The 22,782-nt window shown below is 43.5% G+C and overlaps 1 protein-coding gene across 8 annotated transcripts in view; it reads right to left on the bottom strand.

Moving 5' to 3' along the window:
* Positions 1-4,311: 4,311 nt before the first annotated feature.
* Positions 4,312-22,782, bottom strand: part of strbp (spermatid perinuclear RNA binding protein) — an 88,516-nt gene continuing 70,045 nt past the window's right edge. For 5 of the 8 annotated variants that reach the window (XM_053854419.1, XM_053854416.1, XM_053854418.1 and 2 more), the window contains exons 13-19: positions 22,135-22,343; positions 21,514-21,663; positions 20,969-21,103; positions 19,178-19,318; positions 18,781-18,910; positions 17,749-17,805; positions 4,312-11,032 (exon numbers count right to left, since the gene is read on the bottom strand). In XM_053854419.1, the coding sequence (XP_053710394.1) occupies positions 10,938-11,032; positions 17,749-17,805; positions 18,781-18,910; positions 19,178-19,318; positions 20,969-21,103; positions 21,514-21,663; positions 22,135-22,343 (917 nt within the window). In that variant the 3' untranslated portion in view covers positions 4,312-10,937. Of the gene's footprint in view, positions 11,033-11,122; positions 14,504-17,748; positions 17,806-18,780; positions 18,911-19,177; positions 19,319-20,968; positions 21,104-21,513; positions 21,664-22,134; positions 22,344-22,782 lie in introns of those variants that run through there. The other 3 variants (XM_053854420.1, XM_053854422.1, XM_053854421.1) reach the window with 3 other exon arrangements.

Consider the following 22,782-nt stretch of genomic DNA (forward strand, 5'->3'; position numbering starts at 1 on the left):
GCAGCACCCACTGGATCTGCTCTAGGAAAAAAAAAACTGCATGCTGATGGGATAGTTTTGAAATAGCTGCATGTTGTTGATCGTCTTTGTAACCTTGACCTTCAACTGTGCTGTCGCTTAGGTCAAGTGCCTCCACAGGCACTCAAAAGGAGCAGAGGACTCTTGGTATCTCTGTTGTTCAGATACCATTTCACTCTTTTCTCTCTGGATCATCACCTATCAGTTATTGAAACTGCCATTACTCCAATCTTGCGCAAGCTTTAGCTCTTTTCTGACCTTTGTTTCTTGCTCTCACTCCATTGGTGATGTATGGCAGCATTGTCCTGGCAGAATCTTCTGCCATCGTTCAGCATGCTGGAGGTCTGGTGGTGCAGCATCATCATCTATCACTGCATGATGGGGGCTGGCGCTGACTATGGGTCCATCTGACGATGACAGTGTGTGGTGAGGCCTGCAATTCAAATGAGTAAGAAATTTGGATCCTGCTTGTTTGAGAAAGCAAGTATCAGCTTCTCTCTGCCTGCAGCGCTATAAATATGAGCAGCAGGCGGCAACAGGATCCTCCAGGGGTGAGATGTGTTCGATTGGCTGTGTCATCTGAGTTGTTAGCCATTGATCAACGTGAATGTGTTTGGAGTTTTCAACCTTCTGCAATGTCTAGCCTTTCGAGACATTCTTTGGCATGTACAAAAAAATCCAGTATCATTAGTATTAGTTACCTGTATACTACTTTGAGTATCATATTCAGTCGTAGTAGTAATAGTATTCAAATAATAATATTGGTCGTCATCAATATTATTGGTTATTTTATATAATAATAATGACAACAGTAATAAACATTTTATACACAATATTATTATTATTATTATTATTGTTATTATTATTATTATTATTGTATTATTGTTATTATAATTATCTTGTTATTATTATTATATAAAAATAATAATTATTATTATGTGGCAACCTACTGCTGTCAGTGTGTGAATGAGTGACTTAGTATAAAGCACTTTGGTTGCTGGATAAGCATTTGCCATTTATATGTCAGTCAGTGTGTGAACACAACCCAATGTGTTTCGTCTTGTTTGCATGAGAATGCACATTATCCCCGTTCTCACACACTCAGCCTCCCACATCTCCCATGCTATCCAACTACTTTCTCCTTATCGAGCTTGACTCTGTGAGGATTTTTTTTTTCTTTTGGACTCTCCATAATTTCAGTGCATTATAATTTGGGTTTCAGAGCCTTAGAGCCTTAGATGATGAAATTGCTTGGATCTATGAGGGAGTTACTGACAAATAAAGTTCTTGTCAGTTCTGCAATAAAGTCATTTTCAAAAATACAATTTTAAGTCAGGCTTGGTGAAAAAAAAAGTTTGTTCTCCGTCATTCTCTTGTTTTTAAAAAAGATTGTTTTCAAAAAGCAAATCTTTTGAAGCATCTGGAATAAAAAAACTAATAAAAAAAACAGATTCTACAAAGAGTTTGACATTAGAGAAACAACAAAGCGAACAGAAATATGAAATTCTAGTGATAATATATAAGAAAGACCAATGTCCACTCAACAAATGTAAAACATGTAACTGTACATAAATCCATCTTCAGTTAGAAGGTGTTTAGTCCTGTTCCGGGTTGCGGGGAGTGGCAGCATTAGGCGAGAGGCAGGAATCCACTGGACAGGGCACACACACACACACACACACACACACACACACACACACACAGTGTCCAGTTAACCTAGTGAGCATGTCTTTGGGCTGTGGGAGGAAACTGGAGTAAAAGAAAGGCTACACTCAGCACACTGATCAAGTGACGTCACGCTGTGTCTGCGCCATTTAGCTTGGTGGCTAATGCTATAAACAGACTGCAGTCTTCAGCGAACATTGCCAAAAACACCAACAACGGAGGAGCGGTGTATTTAAGCAGGCGGCGAGAAACAGGGTGAGGTCGTTCAGAAATTGGCCGAACTAAGTTGGTGATCCATCGGAACTATCAGGACTCAACTTTACTGTAAACATTGGCACCTCCTGCCCCTAATGTGCCCCAACCATTAATGTAGCGAGTTGCTCCAGATCCTAGGTCGTCTTCAGAAACTGAGAATGCTTTTAAAATGAAAGTAAAGTTTGACAGGAACGTGAAGCGATTCCTGTTCCACGTCCCACTGCTGTTGGGTCGAGGAAACTGCACATTGTTGGTGAATATTTTGACGCCTCTCCGTCACAGAGCCACCAAACCTGACACCTCCAGGTCTCGGCGGTTTGTGCCAGCCTGCGCTCACACGCTGCCATTTCATCCTTCTCCTCTTTAATTACGACTTCTAGATTTCACCAGGATCACTGACCGTGTGCTGAAATATAAACCTTAACCTGCTGTTGACAACGGACTCAGTAAGAGCTGTTTTAAAAATGTATAGCTGTTCTCACCTGACTGGCATGTAGCACTTCTCCAGGGGCCCTGTTATGGGGCACCGAATGTAAAAATGAAGACACCTGCTTTTTTTTCCTGAATTACCAGACATCTTTGGCGATATTTTCACAGAATTACCAAATATTTGTGACATTCGAGACACTTCACTTTTATGTTACGTCCCATTGTTTCATCTCTGAAAGTGTTCAAACTAAATTCTAAATCTAAATCTGAATCTTAATCTGAATCTTAAATCTAAAAAATAATAAATAAATAATAAATACAAATATTAAATCTAAATCTAAATCTACATATTCAATCAAAATCTCAATTTTAAAGATTTAGACGCCCCTCTGTGATTTAGAAATGGCGGCAGGTGAGCGAGCTGCTTATGATGCCGACTGCGAAGGAATGAAGCACCTTGTGGTGCAGACTTTCAGTTGCAAGCCTGAGGAGCAGAAGGGAGAGTCTGAATCTCCACTTGGAGGAAAGGAGCGTCTAAATCCTTAAAACTGAGATTTAAGATGTAGAGTTAATATTTAGATTCAAATTGAAGATGAACACTTAGAGAGATGAAACAATGTGATGTAACATTAAAGTTTAGTGTCTCAAACGTAACAAATATGTGCTAAATCTTCAAAATAACACCAAAGATTTCTGCTAAATCAGAAAAAAAGCGAGCCACACCCTCTGCTTTGCTCGATGTTGCTTGATCACATATTGAGTTTCTCTCTGGCACCACAGTGACTGTTTCGACAGTGGCCAACTGACAATTGTGCTTCTTTTTCGGAGTCTCTCTTGGAAGTGCTCCTCCTTGTCACATACTGCTCTCCATATTCTTATGGAGTCACAACTTGATAAAAAGTGAAACTACTTTCCATTTCCATCCACCATTTATAGGTTTTGTTTTTGTTTCGTAGAGTACAGTGTTAGTCTGACAGACCATCTGGTTTGACAAGAATGAGCGTTTCCATTTGTCAGAATTATAGCCACCAAATCCACAGTTCAATCCTCTCTCTCCATCCCGGCGTTTCACTTGCCCCAATAAGAATCCATTTTCATCCAACACTTGCACAGACGTGCGCTGGGCTGTTTGATTGGCACCTGAGTGCTGTCGCTCGATCTCAGACTCTGCTGTCAGAAACGCTGCTCTCATGATGATTGACGGCTCAAACTGCTCAGGCGTCATGGTCCTGGAACTCCATGTAGACAAACTTGCCAATTATCACCTGCGGCTCCGACGGCGTGGTTCTATTCTGGCGCGACGTTTAGCACTGTCAGGTGTTGGAGCGGGACTGAAACAGTTGAGGCTGTGGTCATGCTACTATGATGAGTGAAGGAGAGCCGTCTGACCCCACATCGGCCTCAGAAGAGCAGCAGCAACATGCAGCGCTCACATATGGTGCTGTGGCGTCACCAACATCACTCACTTAGAACTGGCATCAGCTGAGGCTCCGAGGATTTCACACGACAGGACAGCTACCGATCGAAACCAATTGCTATGTGAGAGTGTAACTGTAGTCATGGTGTTGGACTGTCCTGCGCATGGGACACTACACAAAGGTGTACGGTTGAATTGTTCAGTGTAAACACTGAAGCTATGTACATCACGCGAACATAGATAGAATGGTGGCCCTGATTTAATGGACACCCTGCTTGTTACAGACCCACCAGGTCCGACCACGCCCCCTGACCTGACCCCTCCCAAAGGTCCAACCCTGCTCCCAGTGGAAGTGGAGCTGCTGGCTGGGATGGAACCTGGTTCTGCAGTGAGGACCACCAGCATTTAATGGGCTGGAACAGTGAAAATGAAGGATTGGACATTGTAAAGGGACATGTGGACCAGTGTAGGTTTTCATTTATTTGTATTTTTGAAAAAAACACTCACTCAGTAATAGACTCAAAACCTTCTGAACTTTATTCATCAACTCAAGCATCGCTTGTGTGGGGAACAGAGACATCATCAATGTCATAAATGTTGCTACTCAATATAACACAGCCAGCCTAAATATCATCCATTATTTTTTGTCTTCATTTTGCCCTGATATATATATATATATAATTTATTTATTTATTTATATATATGTATATTTTGTTGGCAACATGTCAAACATTTGCTTCAGCCTGTATTTCTCAAAAAAGAAAAAAGCAAAATATATTCACGTGGAACAATTGTGTCACTGGTATGCCATAATGCCAAATATATATATATATATATAAAAAAAGTGTAAAATGTAGAAGGGGAAGAAATATGCATCATTAAAGCTGAAATGAACCTAAAACAATTTGAGAGATTTAAAAGACTATAAGTTTTACAATATTGGTTCATATATATGTGTCAATGTATATATATGTGTCAATGTATACACATACACACACACACACACACACATATATATATATATATTTATATATATATATATATGTGTGTGTGTATACATTAGGTATATATGCATCTGCAGTAAAAAAGCAAGGTACTCTTTCTACGAGTAAATACATTCTACTCTACAATCACTAGAAGGACAACGTACATTCTCAGCCAAAGTGTCGTGACTTTTGCTGGCCCGACATGCTCAGTGTGACTGTGACATGATGACTCTGTGCAAATGACTGTGGGTTCTTCACCGTTTCCACTAACCCATACACACACACACTGGGATGCACTGGGCTGGAAAACCATCTGTTCAGCAGTTAGTCTGGTTAACTTGGTCTCAGCAGGTGAAACGTGATCTGGATCTATTTCTGCTGCTCTGCAGAGCCGATCGCTCTTTTAGACTCTTCTGCCGTTGTGTTTCCAAGCACATTAACACTCTGGTCCCAGTTAAGCCTGTGTATATCTGTGATAATGCAGCACTGAGCTGAACGGCTTCCTCTTAAAGAGCAGGCTTGACATTTTCTAGCCGTCTAGACGTCTCCTATCTGATGCTGGCTGGGTTGGTGCTGCACTTCCAAACCCCTCAGGTGGATTAAATGTATGTCACAAAAGCTTCAGAATCCTCGCGGAATCTACTGAAATTTGAATCTTTACATTCCAAGTGTTTGTTAATAGTGTGGCTGAAGTCAAGCCCCACCTGACTGACCTTTATATTTTATGTATGGCAACTAAAACCCCAACACTTGACACACTCTTACTTCAGACCTGGCCATAAAGCTCTATGTACAATGCTACAGGACAAATGCCAAGCACTTCCATCACAACCGGGTTTTCTGTGCCTCTTCATGGCTCAAAATCCCAAAGCAGAAACACCAGGTGAAATACATATGTGTACTGCAGTGACGAGCAAGCAAATTGTGTTTCCTTATGTGCTCAGTGTCTGAGTACTTGCAGAGCTGTATGTGAGTATTTGCATACATGTGCATGTCAGGGAGACCTGAGAACAATGTGGGGGTCAGTTGTGCTTCACTGGTTCACTGAAAGAGGTGCAATCCCCCTGACAAGACGGGAATTTGAAGAGTTTTTGCAGGTTATTTCTTGAAACTGCTGCACAGTTGTCGACTGTACACGTCATATACATTTGATACAGTGTGTTACACCAGCTGGAAGAGAAACAAAAGCAGAGAAGTTTGGCTCATGGGATCATCCTGCATCTTGAATTTAAAGATGAAAACATATAAAATTTGTTGATAAGTCAGAAATGATTCTGTCCTCTCACGCAACCGTGAAAACTATTTCTCCTGTCCACCAAACCTCTGAGAAGTCAAACTTGTAAATTCATGAGGATATATACTTGGAATTTGGGCTAAAAAGCTTCACATTCTTGTGTAATTTGAACATCCTTGTCCTTCCTTTTCACTTTTCAATCATATGGCACTCAGTCATTGCAAAATGAAGGAAGGTTACAACAGTAACCCCTATTCTCTGAAGAAGCGGAAGCCATCCACCGGCTCAGTCGCAGATAAACCGCACACACTAACCACGTCTCCTATCAGAGGGAGAGAAATGGATGGATGAGGGAGCTAGATGTGATGTTGTGATACATTCACACGTCTTTTAAAGTGTTAAACATATTCATGAAGCCATTCATATATTTAAAGCAAAATGTTTACATTGTATTTTATGGCTTGTGTATGTCCCAAAATAATAATCATTGGAGGCCTGTTAAGACCTATGCAACTGAATCGAACGCACAAGGCGAATATATATATGCAACATTGTGAAAATGATATTAAGGTCATTTGCACTTTCCTCGGGCTGTGTTGCTCACATTATTTTTTATTTGCCTGCAGTGATGTCCCAACTTCCACTAGGTGGCGCCTCACCAAGCAACAGCACCTCCACCAAGCCTCTGGATTTATGAGAGAGTAGGTAGAGCACTTACCCAGATTCCACTCAACAAAGAAGCTGCCAACACTAACCACTGTCTAGTGAGAATAAACCGCAGATAAGACAACGGCACTTTTTGCACAAATTATCGCTCAAGCACTTCTTTTCATTGACTCCAAATTTCATCAGCATCTCAAGATCGTTACATCAATTGGTCCACTTTGAATGCGGCGCATAGCTCTCTGTGTTCCTGATAACACCAGCAGACACGTGACGGCGGTTTTACACTCTGGGAACATGAAGACGTTTAAGTTCCTTCAAGTTCAAGTGTTTGACTTGTGATAAACTGCCTCCAGAGGTGGATAACAGGGGCCCTTGAAGGGGACAGAGATGCCCAGTGTCTCGAGTGGATTCCAGATCCTTTCCTTGTGCGTCGGAGAGCTACATCAACATTCTGCCAGTTGTGCAGAAGCGACAATCCTATCGTGCCATGTGAAAGCGCCGCTCAGTGATGCTTCAGTTTTTCAGCCAACTGAACTGAGGATTCGCAGTGAAACATTGAAGATTAATTTAGATAATATCTACAGCAGTCGTTCAATAACTATCACACATTTGCTTCTTTGAATAGTTTGTTTTCAGGATGAAACCCTGCTCAAGTGATCAGACCGAGACTGCAGCTCTTTTGATTTTGTTTCTCCTGACAGGTTTATTTTTAGCCCATAATAAATATCCAACAGCCTGGGACGAAGCGCAGCGGCGCAGTGGCACCACAGGACTCCGCTCAAGTCCAACCAGGCCGCAGACTGTTGCAGTTGGATTGGATCTGTTTACATGCCGACATGACCTTTGCATGGGAGCATTGACCATTCTGGGCTGAACAAGAATAGCTTCGAATGAAGAGCAGGAAGTCATCGATCTCCAGGTACCGATCAATAAATCAATCTCCCAGAGATCACAGTTCTACCACGGCCTTGTCCTGGCTGTGGTCAGTGTAGCTGAAGTTCTAGCTTGTGGCTGGTACCCTGCTGTTGACCCCTTCTTTAGGGTAAACCTCAGGTGGGCTGTACTGTATCAGAGTCTTCCGACGGTAGTAATGCAGTACACGGCGTGATATAAGCATCAAAGTATTAGTAATGTCAAATATATGACCGGGTGAGGCCATCAGCAGCAGCAGCAGCATCCCGCCAAAGGGCCGTAACCAATGAATGAATGAGTAAAAAGAGCCAAATCTTTCGACTGTCTGATCTGAGCGAGAGCAGAAAACAACCACAGAGATTGCAGAGTAATGCAATGTGGAGAGATTACAGATTTATGGTGACTGATGAAATTATTTTGGTCGCCTTGATAATTCTACGGAAAGTGTTTCTTAGTCCAGATTGTTGTCATCATGTCATTCAATATTGTTTGACATGGCTTGTTTTGCACAACTGTGAATAACATCGAGAAGTAAATTTAGAATTATTAACAATAAATACGAGGATGAGCCACACAAAAATGAAAAGAGTGAGCCAAGACAAAGCGCCGAGACCTCACAAGACTAATATATGCGGCGCACATCCCACTGATGCACCTGTTTGGTTGGCGTGACAAGTGTTTAGTATATTCATTTTTCAGGCACCAGTCTATGAATTCAGCCCTTCAACCACAGCTCACTTCAAAAACCAGTCTGAGCCACAGATCCAGCCACCATCTGTTTCCTCATTAAAAATCTATCAACCTCACAAATGTGGATTTTATTGGTCTCAAGTCTGCGTCAGGTAAAGTGAGGACACGCAAGTGATTTGACTCAGTCGCTTCTGTTCTCCCTCCAGTGAAACAACTCCATCCAAACCTCTCCGCATCAATCCAAGCACTGAGAAGCCCCTACAATCGCCCACAGAACTCCCCACGAGGGCTCCATAGCAGCTCCGTCCTCCCATGATACTGAGGCTAACACAGACGTGTGAGAGCATCTGAAGCCGTTTGCCTTCTCTTTAATTAGCAGCACAGCTAATTAAAGCTTGGTTTTTTTTTTGTTTTTTCATACCTCAGCGAGTGTTTGACAAAGCTATTTTCACCATCAGCAGCCTCGCTTTCTCTCCACAGAGATTTCCCACTGGAGGAAAGTGGTGGATTTGTTTGTGAGGGGGAAAGAGAGAGGCGAGCGTCGGCTGACTAAAAATTCACTTTCAGAAGCAAAAGTTGATGGCTGTTGGCGCCCAACTGAACAAAGGTGTTGGTCGATAGAGAAGGTTGGTGACATGCATTGAAATGACCAATGCCGTTACACCAAACACTACTCAGTGTAGCAAGAACACACTCAATTCTCTCTAAACGTTCTGCAACTTTCTCTTTGAAAGTCATGGGCTTCCTGTTGCGCTTTTCTTTGACGCTCACCCGACAACATATGTGATTTTTGCCGTGATGGCCTCACGTGAGGAGCGAAGGTAAGGATCTTGACTTCCTGTGAAGCATCTATGAGGGCATAATCCCAAAACAAGCGCTCAGATTAACTAGTGACAGCTGGATTATGATCTGTGCGTGTAAATGCAGAGCCTCCTGACTTCGCCCTGTTGCCACATCAGCCCCAGCCATCCACTGCAGTTCAGGACTGAAGCTGAAGAGTCAATAAGTTTTGGTCAGTTCAAAGCCAAACCCTTTTCAACAGGCTTCCACCCAATCGCCTGCCAGCATGTGCACATCTATAGCTAAACTCTCTTGAAGACAAGTTATTCTCAGCCTCCAGAGTCAATGAAGTCTGAGTCTGACTGAAGAAGGAGATGGTGGTGCATCCAAAAGGTTCCACTTATTCCACTAAGTCACTGCATAAAATCGACTGGGGTCTTCAACAACCTGTTTCAACAGACATCCCATGCTGCGTTGTGCATGCCACTGCTGAGCTCCCTCAATGAAGCTGGTGTGTGGAAGTTGGTGTATTGAAATATGGTGAAATATGGTGAAAATGCCCTGTTGGCTTGGTGTGTGTTTTGTACTGAAACTGCAGAATGAAGCATGTGCACTCGGTCACTACTGCCCCGACTGAGGATACAGAGACAGAGGCCTAGCAGTTTTTTTTTTTAAAGGTTTTGCTGCATGAGCTTTTGCTGCTGCTGTAGTGCTTTTGCATCTTGGCTGTGAACTCAACTTGTGGCGTAATTGGAATAAATAACATACGTTGGATTTGACTCCTGTGCGTGGTCTGTGAACAATGCTGTCTCAGCGTGACAGGAATGGTGAGGTGGATCACTTGATAGCTTGAGTTTCTGCAGTGACCTGAGGGACCAGTTTAAAGATTTGCCCCTCATCTCTGTCACCACCTGAAAATCAGGCTGGCGGCAGACGTCAGCAGAGCAGACGTCCGTCCTGGGTGGCGTTTGGGTTCATGACCAACAGCAAACGCGAGCGCACACAGGCAGCAAATGTAGCATGGACTTGGTGCTGGTCTTGTCAGCGGTGAGACTTGTGCTTTCTGACAGGGAGGTGGCCCACATCAATAATCCCAGGCAGCAACGACTCAGAAGAACGACATCAAAGTTACATGAAAGTAGAGAAAGAACAGAGGACGCGTCATAGTTCTACCAGCACAGATTAATAAAGATAATATTGCGTCTCCTACAACTAGCTCTCGATGCTCAGTGGATATAAAATTGGAAGAAAGCTATACTGTGATATTACAGATACATTTCACTTTATCATTCTAAAATAATTTATACCAACATGTTATATTTCATAGTGTATTTACATAGATACATTTTAATATAGTGATAGTATTGTCACCACGTGGTTATAGAAACATACATATATATGTGTATATAGTCATGTTATAGCCACATGTGTACACACACACACACACACACACACACACACACACACACACACACACACACACACACACACACACACACACACACACACACACACACACACACACACACACACATACGATGAATATACAATCAAAAAATGAGCTATTGCAACGCAGGAACTCCAACATTCACGTCTTCTCAAGTAAGTTTGAAGAGAGGAGTTCAGGTGTATTGCTATAAGAAAAAGCAGCGCATTCAGTCGCAGCCGGACCCTTCTCCCAAATTCCCAGTATTGCTTTTGTGTAGAGTGGCCAGCTGCTGTTGTCCCGTGTTGCGGTGAGGTCCTCCAGCAGACAAAGTCCTTATGGCGGTGTGAGTCCATCGGCGAGGAGGAGAAGAAGGCAGCAGCCACGTGTGCGCACAGATGAACGCGTGGGCTCCTGTGCAGAGTCAGCGTGAGCCTCAAATCCAAAGACCTGGCACCTCTAGAAGTCAGAGAAAAGATCCTGCGGTCCCAAGTGGATGATGAATGGAGCGATGGTCCGTGGCTGGTAGAAGGGATTGTCGATGAACAGACCTCCTACAATGAGACCAGAGAGGAGGAAGTCAAGACTCAGACAGAGATAAACCTGATAAAGAAGGAAAACAGAGTCGTGGGGAGCTGAAGTAAGACCCTGCCTTTTCACCTTTTGGTCCAACTATGGCCTTAAACTCCTGCCCAGCACCCAAAGATGAAAGATGCAATGGTTATTCTTACAGTACCGGTCAGGAGCATCTGGTACCTAATGTGCATGGAGATTCTTACGTTCAGAGGGCTGCTGCCAAAGTGGCTGCTTTTGTTGAGTCAGCAAACCTCTGGAGCACAGGCAGCTACCGCTTGCTCAGGTCGTAAACATGTTGTGAAGAAAGTCATCAGGATGGACCACGCTGCACTAGTGCACATATTCCTAGTGATTCCGACAGTTTTGTAGGATCTATTTTACGTTCCTTATTGTTTTTCTACTGTTGATGACGCGTCCTGACCACTGCAGATTGAAATCTCACTTAAGAGCTTCGGCTTTTACAGACAGACTTCTGCAGTTGAGGTGGGGCTGGTTTTATGAAAATCTACATTATATTATATGATATTATATTATGTTTTATAATATTATATGATGTTATATGACGTTGCGTTACCTTAGATTTATGATTTTAATTCTTCATCAAAGCTAGAAAGATCAGAAAGAATTTCACCAAATCTATGAAATATTATTAGTCCTATAGAGACTAAAACAAAGATGTTACTGTAAATGTCATTCCTACACGACATAATTCACCCTTTCATAACCTCAATTTTGCAATCATTAAATATAAACAAGAGAAAGGGTATGGGGAGAAGCTGTGTCTCGGGATTTGGGGGTTTTCTCATCCAATGAGCGAAGCTCTGAGCTGTAACCATGGAGACATCACCTCTCGCAGGATGGAAGATGTGACGGTGTGAAACTTATGTATCATGGTAACGTGTCAAGGCAGTGATAAACAAAAACATAAAACACGCTGAGACACATTGCAGTGTAATTGATAGTACTGTGATCTATGAAGGGACTTCTCCCATCATTCTCTCCTCTCCCTCCATCTCACTGCCGCCAAAAGCTCCAGGTAACTCATGAAGCAAACACACCACACCTCCATTTGTGCGGGAGATGATCGCTGTGGGAAAGCTGCCAAATAATAATCCATGAGAGGTAATGAGATCGTGCAGCTGAATGCGAGATGCCGGATCTAACAAATGCTGCAGTGGTGCGCCTTTGTCTTCTCGCCTGTCGCGCTCCGCCTCGGAGCTCTGTACCGACAATGGCTGTGAGGAGATCAGCCAGCAGCAAGAGTGACATTTTTCATCAGGCCAGTGATTAATAAACTGCTTTTTATCTCCGGGGTGAGCATGGAAAGCATTTTTAGTCTTTAATGGACGGATATATTACACCAACACCTCATCAGATGCCTGCCACAGTGATGACCTGATACAGAAAAAGCCTCGTCACCAGTGTGTGTTCTTGTTCATTTTCATGAAAACTTGAGCCAAGAGAACGTTAAGACGAAGGTGCACATATATACTTCAGAACAGGACAGACCACACTTTTTCATTTAGAAATGACCAAGTCACAATGATCCAACCACCAGAAAAAAATCCCAAACCTATATTTATTTTCAAAATGTATTACATATTCTGTTGTGGCTGTTCATTATTCCTACTCTCTCTGCAGCAGGCTTAGAAAAAAAAGGCCACAATTTGGTGCAGAGAACATCTTCAAATACCAGAAAATACCAGATAAATAAACTTTGATACTATCAAACAATGAAGATGAAAGTGAAAACTGGAGGCGGCACAGTTGCAGTTACATGTTTGTATATTACACAATGCAAATTTGTTCACTGGTCCATAGTGAACTATATATATAATATATGTATATAGATAGATATATAAAATTTTATTCAGAAACCTGTCGTATATATGTATATATATTGTGAGAACTAACTGATGGAAGTTGAAGTCAAATCTACACATCTGCAGATCAGCGTCATCGTCGTGAGTTTCAAAACACGGCGGATGTAAGTTTTGTTGTGTTCATCGGCCGAGACCGAGGAACACACACACACACTGCACATCTAGCTACACACACGAAGAATTTATTTCCTTCCGCTGCTTGGATGACGCTCGCACATCCGCCAGTACGGTCATGGTGGAGCTACTCGGCTACATGCTTAGCTTAGCTCAGCTATTCACTGTGTGGTCCCACTAAGAGAACTTCCAATTTCTCTCCAGTAGCCAGACTAAGCTGTTTCCATGCATTTTAAAAGTCCAAAACAATTGTTTCAAAACAATCACCATCATCTTTTATATGAAATTAACTTTATTATTTCATTGTCTTCATAACATTTACTTCCCCTGAACATCCTTCACACAATATTTCCCTTAATTTCAACAAAGAAGTTTTGTAAAAGTTGTCCTCTCGGCGAAGAATAAACAAGAAAAGGTTTACACATACATGTATAACTTAGCCTGAACAAACAGTAAAAATTCACAGTACAAATCCTTCAAGTTTAATAAGAAATATAAACCTGCAGTGAGTTGTTATTTTAGAAATGATACAAAAAAATTGTATTGATACAAAAAAAATGTGTACTGTATTCACCTGAAAATAAAACAAAAACCCATTTGTAAAACGAATTTTGGCGGGAAAATAAAGTACACCGTGCACAGCCTGTTAGTGGTGCGTTCATGGGCTCGTAGGAACAATATTTGTTTTGGCCTGGCTCCACACGTACATCACTGCATTTATATGATTTAAATTTCACATCTATAAGAAGCTCTTTTCATTAGTTTGTTCAAAAACATTTAGACATTAAAGGTGGATGATGGGAGGGGCTTAGTGGTGGCGGTGGGGAGCTCTTGAATGGCCGGAGAAGACGACAAACAGGTGTTTGCCAGATTAGAAAACAACAAAATAAAACTTGAAATCCATCAAAAGGCTCGCGTATCACTCCTGACACCAACCATCTTCTCGCACAGTGACAGTAGTCTGGTTACTGCCACAAGGACCCTAACAATAGGATGAGGGAAAAAATAGATTTCGACCTTTAAGTAGTTGGATCAGGAGTGTGAATGTAGTCAAGACACACCAGGACATTTCCTAAGGCCTTTTGCAACATCTGTTGACCAGTCAGAACCGCAGTACAAGCCGAATCAGTAGTGCATTTGCCATGATGTTTGAAACAAGCCATTCAACCGTCCGAGGAGCACTTGAACGCACCACTGTACAGACATGTAAATGTCCTACTGAATGTTATATGGATAATGTAGAAGACTTTTCCAGGAGAAGTGAAATAAAGCCCATTAGGAAACAGAAGTCTTTGACATGTCCCCTTCATCGATTAATAAAAAAATAAAATTAAAAAGTGTCTCTTGACTCAAACCGGCTGGATGGTTTGTGCTGCTAAAAAAAGTGGTAGTGGGGGACGGGGTAGGCGGGCACTTTCATGACAGGCAACAGAAGCATTCTCTTGGGCAAACCTGGAGGGAGACACGAGAAAATCAGGCCGTCACTAAACCTCCACGGAAGATGCGAAGACAAGACGGGAGACGCACGTCACGCCGGGTTCCGGCAGCGGTTTAAGTGGGTTTAGTTGAAGAACATTGAAAGAGAAATGAGGTTTATTACAACTGAGGTCTTTAAAGGGGTGGATTGCTGGGATAAGTGTCAGTTACAGTTATAAAGACTGAACCTTTAAAGACCAAAGTTGTACTAAACCAAGAGGTTGTGTAAATTGACAGAACTACTACAAGCAGTTAGTTGTTTTCCAGCATGAGATGCCAAAGCGTCGACGGCAGGCGAGTTAGAAAGAGAGGAAACAGGACTAAAGCTTACAGTTGGGAAGTGGAGAGTCAAGAGCGCGTCTTTCACCCGTATTAAGCTTTTGTAAACTTTTTTTTTCTTTTCTGCGTTGGGAACAATTCACTCTAAAGGAAAGGCTATGAGGATGAATATGTCTTTCTATTCCAACATGGACAACACTGGAAAAAGTGTTCTGCATTTCCTTGAATTGCCTTCAAGGACAGAGACTTTCTATCCATAAACAAGATTGGTGTTACAGAAATCACTGTACAAACGGCCATCAGAGTGTTCAGAGCCTTTAAATAGGGTCCAAACATATCCAACAACTGATCCATGTCCAACAAAGCTATTACTTCCCTACTGGGGAAAACGATTCAATAACTCTGAGGATTTAAGTTCAAGGGTAGTTTGTGTGTTTGTGATATGAATCAGGGTTTCCCCTACATGTAAACGTGTGGGGCGCACTGCCACGGCTTAAATGAAAGCAAAATTGTCTTTTTTTTTTAAAGATCAAGTCTCATGTGACCAAGCACATTCAAAGTAAGTGGAAACATCGAGAAAAACGGATAACACACAGCGCATCATGGAGGTGGACAGTCGGTATTCAGCATGTTTTTCATGGGAAAATCCCGAAAGAAACTGAAGTCCATTGCTCACGGAACTCAAGTCGCACATTCCGGCCGGACATATGAAGAGACGGACCGCTGCTGATGGGGGAGAGATTTACTGCTTATGATTAAGAACTAATGTTTTTATTGTCACCAATTCAGTAAATGGCAAAACTGGACTCAAGCAGCAGGTTGCTATACTATGTTGCGACAAAATGGAAGCACATGGACACCAACCTATTGAAATGGGCTTTCTTAGATGCCCCAGTTTGTGATAGGGCTGAATTATTTATCATATTCTGAGTGAAATTGCGATTTTAAACAACACGATTCCGACATCGTGAAAGCCACGGTTTTTCACTGAGCGGCTGCTGTGCCTTGCATTTTCAGCTCTGCTCCGAGAGATACATGCCCTGTAAATCTCAGATGTAAACAAAGTGACCGCGTCCCACAATGGATTTCGAGATCGCGTACCCATTTGAGCCCTATATATGGAGTCGGCTGCAGTGCTCGGCTAATCTGTTCCCTCGCACTAAAGGGTCACCGAGACACACATCACTATGTACAGTTTAATATGCAGACTTTTACCGAGGACTTTAAAACTAAGGCCCCGCCCCCAGGCCACAACCCCACCCCCACTCAATTCCTCTCCCTACACGCTAGATCGTCGACTTCTTTTACGGAACAACTTACTTTGCAAAAAAAGAAAGAAGCTATAAACAACTATTCATACAAAAATAACTTTTTATAAAAACAAACATCTGAGTCAAATAACAGAGATGTGACGCTTGCCACAATGGCACTACTCTGCAGTTGTTACTTACTTGTAAAAAAACAAACTAAACACACTTCTACAATGATTCTTTCCCTTACTACAAGCTAACTACGAAAACACCAGGTGGAAACATCATTTTCATGTTCACCAGTTTGATACTACGGGTTGGGCATTATACAGGCACTAATGACTGGAATTTAAGGGTGTCCTGCTGAGAATACTGAGCGTCCAGTGGTTTATGTTTTGCAGTTCAGATGCCCCCCAGGCTAAAAGCCTGCTGGAGTATTTTTTGTGTTAAATAAAGGCAGAGCCGCTGAGTCCCCAAGAAAACTTTCCATGCCTTCATTCAACAGACCCAACACATTTATTTCAGTGTACTATCACAGATCATGGACTCACAAATATCTGAGACAGTGTCAGCAAAATGCATGACACAAGTTTGAGGACCACGACTGAAAGCTTGCCTCCAATAAGTCCAGCACTCAGTGTCCGTCACCACTGATGTCACTGTTGTTTGTGCTGTTTGACTGAAGATTGTGCAAAAGGTTGTACAACATGTGCATCCAAGTCCCTAGTAAAAATGGGCAGATGAAGAGGTCCTTCTGTTTCATTTGTGTTAGAGGTGAAAGCACCACTTCCACGTAGAGAGATTCCATGTAGGGAATTTGGAGCTGGCTGACGGGGCTGGAATAGACTTTGAAAGTCCACTGAAAAAGCAGTGACATTTCAGTCCATGTTCTGTGACCGTAGTTTCAAGAGGTCATCAGAAGATAATGCAGCCAACGTGTTTTATTCTCTTCTCATATTTGGAGCCCAAATGATCTGCATGTTGTCTAAACTCAGGCCACCCAAGACAAAATCCGCAGTGTGAAAAGCCCCTAAGAGTAACCAAAAAAAAAAAAAAAAAAAAAAAGAGAGAAAAGTCACACTGGACTGCTTCGTGGTCTGATATGATCAGATGGTGCAGTGTGTGTTGGTCAGGGACTTAAGCTAAGACCTGCACGTTCCATCGTAAACAGTGAAACTGAGCGGCACTTCATGACGGCGCCTGCGACTTCTCATCAGAGTTGTGCAGCACTTCCTCTCTGAACATTACAGCCATTCAAGCGTCCGGCTGCAGGCAAACACACCGTGCACTGGGTTGCTTTTGTTGACGTGACAGATGAAGCTGGAGAAACTACTACATCTACAACGTGTGAAGTCTAAGATCGTCTACTGCATTTTCAATCGTCTCTTCCAAACACAGCTCAGACTGGACAAGACCAGAGCCAGTCGCCTAAACTTGTCAACAGCTAACCAAAGCAGAACTTGGGTAACAAACTCCTGCCGCTCTTGGAAACAGTTGCAGTAAATACGAGACCAAGTTAAAGAAGCAGTGAGAAAGTGGGGAGCGTGTGAGCAGGAAAAGACCAGAGGGAGCTGCAGATCATTTGATGGAGATGGTTACGTGAGTGCGAAGGATGACGGGCAGTTAGAGATCCGACAAGTTGAGTGGAAGCAATACCCAGACAGCCAGAGCAAATCAATGATAGTCACGAACCGTATGCAGGAGCAGCTGCTGCAGCTGGACTGTAGCCGTATGGCGTCCCGAAACCTGCTGGGAGGAGGTGAGAGGGTTAAAGTCACAACGGGCTCTTCAGCACTGTGGTGGCTGGGATTGTGTGCGCGTGTGCGGCCTGACACAGTCGGATGAGTGGACCACGTTGTGCTCCGATTCTCCTCCCACGTCCAAAACTAAATTGTCTGCGAGCACTGCAAGTGTGAGTGGCTGCTGCGACCCCATTAAGGCAAGTGAATGAATGGAAGATGATTTGCTGGCTGTTAACTGATATCAGCACTCATAGATTCAGTTCCTTCTGTTTTCGTTTTGATCGGTCAAAGGGGAGGCGGAGGGTCTGTCTACTGCAGTGGTGCCTTTTGTAGATGCTCCATTTCATGCGCATGAAACTGAATACTATACTTGCTAGCTTAGCTATTCAATAGCAGTGCTAGCTAGCTAGTAACTTGAAGGTGAGATTTATTACCACATAACACTTGAAAATGTGAGTCTAAATTCTGTAAATCTCCAATTAAACAACGGATATGACTTCTACCATCCAGTTTAGGATATTGTTAAGACATAAATCTATGCATTATGACTCAATTGAAGACATAGGATGGTAAAATGCCTTTGTGTGACACCTGGATCACGATAGAACAAACAATACTTATGCTCATATCTGAAGCTCATATCGTATGGCTCACATAAAATGGCTCTCCTAAAAAGTGGTTAAACCAAGACAGAAATAAAATGGAAATTGAAAAATGTCTTTCTGTTCAGCTGATCATATTGATAGACGTTATTACTTTCACATCTTAATGTGACGTTTAATAATAAATGATAACTATTATAAACTTCATGCCTTTAGTTAAACTGATCGACATTCTCTTTTTTGTGAAACTGTGTAAGTTCATGTTGTTTGACTGTAAAACACAAAAGAGCTGTCACAGTGCGTTGGATGAAGAGAGCTGACTTGCTATAAAAAGACGAAAGAGAAAAGGCTTTGACGTTCAGTTGAGAAGAAACTGCTACCTGCGGTGACGTATCCAGGCGCTGCTGCACTGACGAAGGCTCCTCGTGCCAGAGTGGCCCTTCCTCTTCCTCTGGCTACCTGAGCTGCTACTGCCGAGGCGGCGGCTGCAGCGGCCAGCGCTCCTTTAGTCTGGACACACAGCATTTGTTCTCAGTGTTTCAGTATGAAAACTTCAACCCCTCACTCTCTACTCTGATTCAAACTCAATGAGAGTCATGGTCAGTGATACAGAGCTCATCCCACAGAGCAAGTGTGAACTCATGCGAGGTCCTCTATTGATCTGGTTGGGAAACATATTAAACACATATTGATCTGTGTTAAGCTACATGGACCAATTACAGCTACTTACACTTGAGTCTGAACATTTGGGGCCGTTCAATGGCTCGGCCTTCTCACCTGAGGCAGGATTTTCTTCTTCTTGGCAGATGCTGCATTTGGGCCAGAGAACAGTTTCTCGAGAGCAGCTAGAGCCGCACTGGCCTTCGCAACCTTCTTGTTGGGGCCAGCCCCACGAAACTTCTGCCCATCCACCTCCACCTGGTGCACACACATAAAAAATGGTGGTAACCTCCATGTTCAGCGTCAGAACAATTTGGTTTTGCTAAATAATTTAAGAAGCCCTTAAATAACTGACTTTCAATTTTTTTGCTTTGTTTTTAGTAATGTAAAGCAGTGTTGTTCAACCTTTTTCTAGCCACGGCACCCTTGGTTCATAGAAAGAATCCCGGGTCACACCACCAAAGGAACCTCGGCCAAAGCGCACTTGTGCTTACAGTCCTATAGAAAATCTCTATTCATTTGTGGAGAACTGTAGCTACTGACACTCGCTTGTTATTTTGCCAGGATATTGGCAGAAACAAATAGCTGTAAATGTGTTTGTTTCAAATGTGTTCAGAAAGGGGCGGGTAATATGGCTAAATATATCATGATTTATTTATTTAGTTACTTACTTTAAATAACTGTTTGGATTTTATTACTTCTCTTTTGCATTATTTTATTGTAGTTTTGAGTTTCCAGACAAACCCTTAGCATTCTTTGCCTGAACTTGCTTCATAAAACAATTATTCTTTCTCTCTTCACATTTTGGAGCGAATTTATTTTGTTGTGTATTTAGTTTTTCACCAACTTTTAAACCACAAAGCAAACTTTGACAGTCCATGAGTATCAATAAAGTTTTGAAGTGAGACGTCACATTAGCCGTGAGCTCTGTTAGCTCTGCGGTGCAGACAGTCTTTGGCGTCGCGGGTGCGACAAGGATCCCTCCCTCCATGGTTCTGTGGTGAAAGTGTGTGGTCAAGTTAGAGGCGCATCAGGTTCAAAAACAGCTGGAAGTTGCGCATGTGAGCGGCTTCTTGGCTGTGAGTGTGTGGGAAGAGGAGCGCCGCGCACCACAGCAGCGCTGCTTTGACTGACGGACAGATCAGCGCATCAACACACTGTAGCTCTACAGTAGAGTGGAGAGAAAGAATGTCAGTGAACCCATGTGATCTCCTCACCTTGGTTGCTCCTCAACACCTTCTAATTGTCATGATCTAATGTCATCATATCCTCCACCTCTATCTCCGGACACATGAGGTGAAACTGGATCATTTTCCCGCAGCACACCTGACACTCTCTCACGGCACACTCGTGTGCTGCGGCACCCCGGGTGAAAAACAAAGAATAAATTCTTTGTGGTTTTCAAAAATTCAAATCCCTAATTGTTTGAGAACACTGATGACAGCCGCTGTAATGTGACACAAATGAACATACACAACAAATAGTACAAAGTAAAATTCAAGAGGAACAAATAGATCTAAATTGGCCTCAACCTTATGGCTGACATACTGTTTCCCAAAGTCCCTTGTGAGTCATTTGGCCCGCGAGCTGCTCCGATCAGCGCCGCATGTTTAGCGACGGCCTGCTGTCAGCCAGGAGAACCAATCAATCAGCAGAGCGATGGAGCGACCAGCCATGTCGGAAAACAGCAGACCTGCGCCAGGCCCTGGCTGACTGATCGACTGTGCGTGTGTGTGTGTGTCAATCTGCCCACTGCACACGTGAACTTCTCTAACTGAAATCCTTCACCACCACGGTTGTTTGTCATGTCCTCTGTAATGCGGTTATGAAGCAGAACGTGTCACGCCGAGTGTGAGTGTGTCCTTCATAAAGTGGTTTCCAGGCGCAGTGTGTGCATGAAGCTCTCACCTCCATCACAAAGCGTTTGTCATGGCTTCCTCCACTTTCAGAGATGAGCTCGTACTTGAGTCCTCGTCTCTTCTCGTTCAGCTCCATCACGGGGTTCTTCCCACTCGCCGTGAGTATGGGGCCCTGAGTTCTCACCTGGATGGGGGTCAAGTCAAGTGTCAGACAGACTGGCAGTGGATAAAGACTCTTGGGTGACACACGGTTCATTTCAGGATCCTGTGGAATGCAGGTGCACTGAGGGCTGTCTATTGCTGAAACCATTGCACGCTCATGATCTCTGAAGACATATTGGGCTCCGTAAAACGTCTCTATCGACCTGCTGCTGCTGAGAAGGAACTCGGCAAAGAGAGAGCGGTTGGCTCCATAAACAGTTGGATAACATGCATTCAGGTCAGTCGATGGATTTAAGTCGACCTCTAACATTTCCAAATCTTCACCCTGTTCAATTTACTTGTCTTCTTTCCTTCACTGCGTCACTGGCAGCAGCTACAGTGCATTGGTGTCAGATGAGGGAGGCCGACGCTGTGGACGGAAGAGCGTCTCACCTCCAGTGTGTTGGAGTCTGTGGAGTGTGTTGCGTTATTGCTTGAGGTGGTCGACGACTCGCTCTTTCCTTCTCCATCTGACTTCTCATCTGAACTCATTGGGTCCAGATCTGAGTCGAAACCCGTTGGGTAGCCCATCGCCTGGAGAACCTAGAAGGTAATGATGACAGAGTTGCAGCACCCAGTTGAGCAGGAGGTATAATCCATGAATGGTCATAACCAGGACAAAGGGATGTATTGTGGTCCTCAACAACATGCTGGTGGAAGATAAAGCACACTGCTCTGTGCTGACCCAGATGCTTGGATATATTTCAGGTTCTGAGGTTTCGGAGCCAGTGTGGGAGAGAGCAGACAATGGAGAGGGGCAGTGGCAGGGAACGAAGGATCACAGGTGAAGCACAGAGAGAAAGGGAAGAGCCTTTTATGGGAAAGGACCCGATAACGGATTATTCCGGCTCTGTGCTCCAGAGTGCCTCTTTGTTCACCAGCACTATGGGATTACATGGATTTGCCACCTCCACTCGTCCGCACACAAACACACACCCTGACAGTCAGAATTCAGGGAGGCACAGACATATTAAGGTAGCGTGGCGGAACAGAGACGCTCCATCGGTTTCTCACCTTCACTGCTACGTGTAGTTTGGCCGTCTTCTTGGAGGAACCGGATGCTTCGTAAATGGTCCCATCCAGGTCCACGGACATGGTGAAGACTGGAGCGTGAACTGGACCCGACTGCGACAGCAGGCGGTACTGCAGCCCCGGCCGGATCTGGTTCAGTCGCATGAGGGCATTCATTGGCTGGTTGGAGTCTATGGCTTTGCTGTCCAGGACTGAGGAAGCCAGGAGAACATAATGGCAGGACAATTTCAGTTGTGTGAAGAGTGTTTCACCGAGTCATTGTGAGGTTTTGATAGATTTTTAGCACCACTTGCATGTCAGTGTTTATTCTGGAAGTGGAGGGTAACTAACGCCTGATGCGGAGGAGCAGAGAAGACGAGGGAACCGCTACCAACCATATGCTAGAACCACACTGAGAGGCAGAAGATTGCTCTGAAAATTGCTCTACACTCTGCTCCTTTTCAATGCAATGTAACAAATGAGCTGGCCATAAAGCTTGTCCTGTAATACATGCTAGAGGAGAATGAAATACACATTCATTCATCATTCCCCGACCTGCACTGTGTACAGGCCCACGCCACAGTTTTGGATTGCTGATTTAAGCCAGACGTAAACCGACAACCTTCCTGAGAGACGCGCTCTAACCACTGT

This window comes from Synchiropus splendidus, chromosome 1 (assembly GCF_027744825.2).
Source record: "Synchiropus splendidus isolate RoL2022-P1 chromosome 1, RoL_Sspl_1.0, whole genome shotgun sequence".
NCBI lineage: Eukaryota > Metazoa > Chordata > Actinopteri > Syngnathiformes > Callionymidae > Synchiropus > Synchiropus splendidus.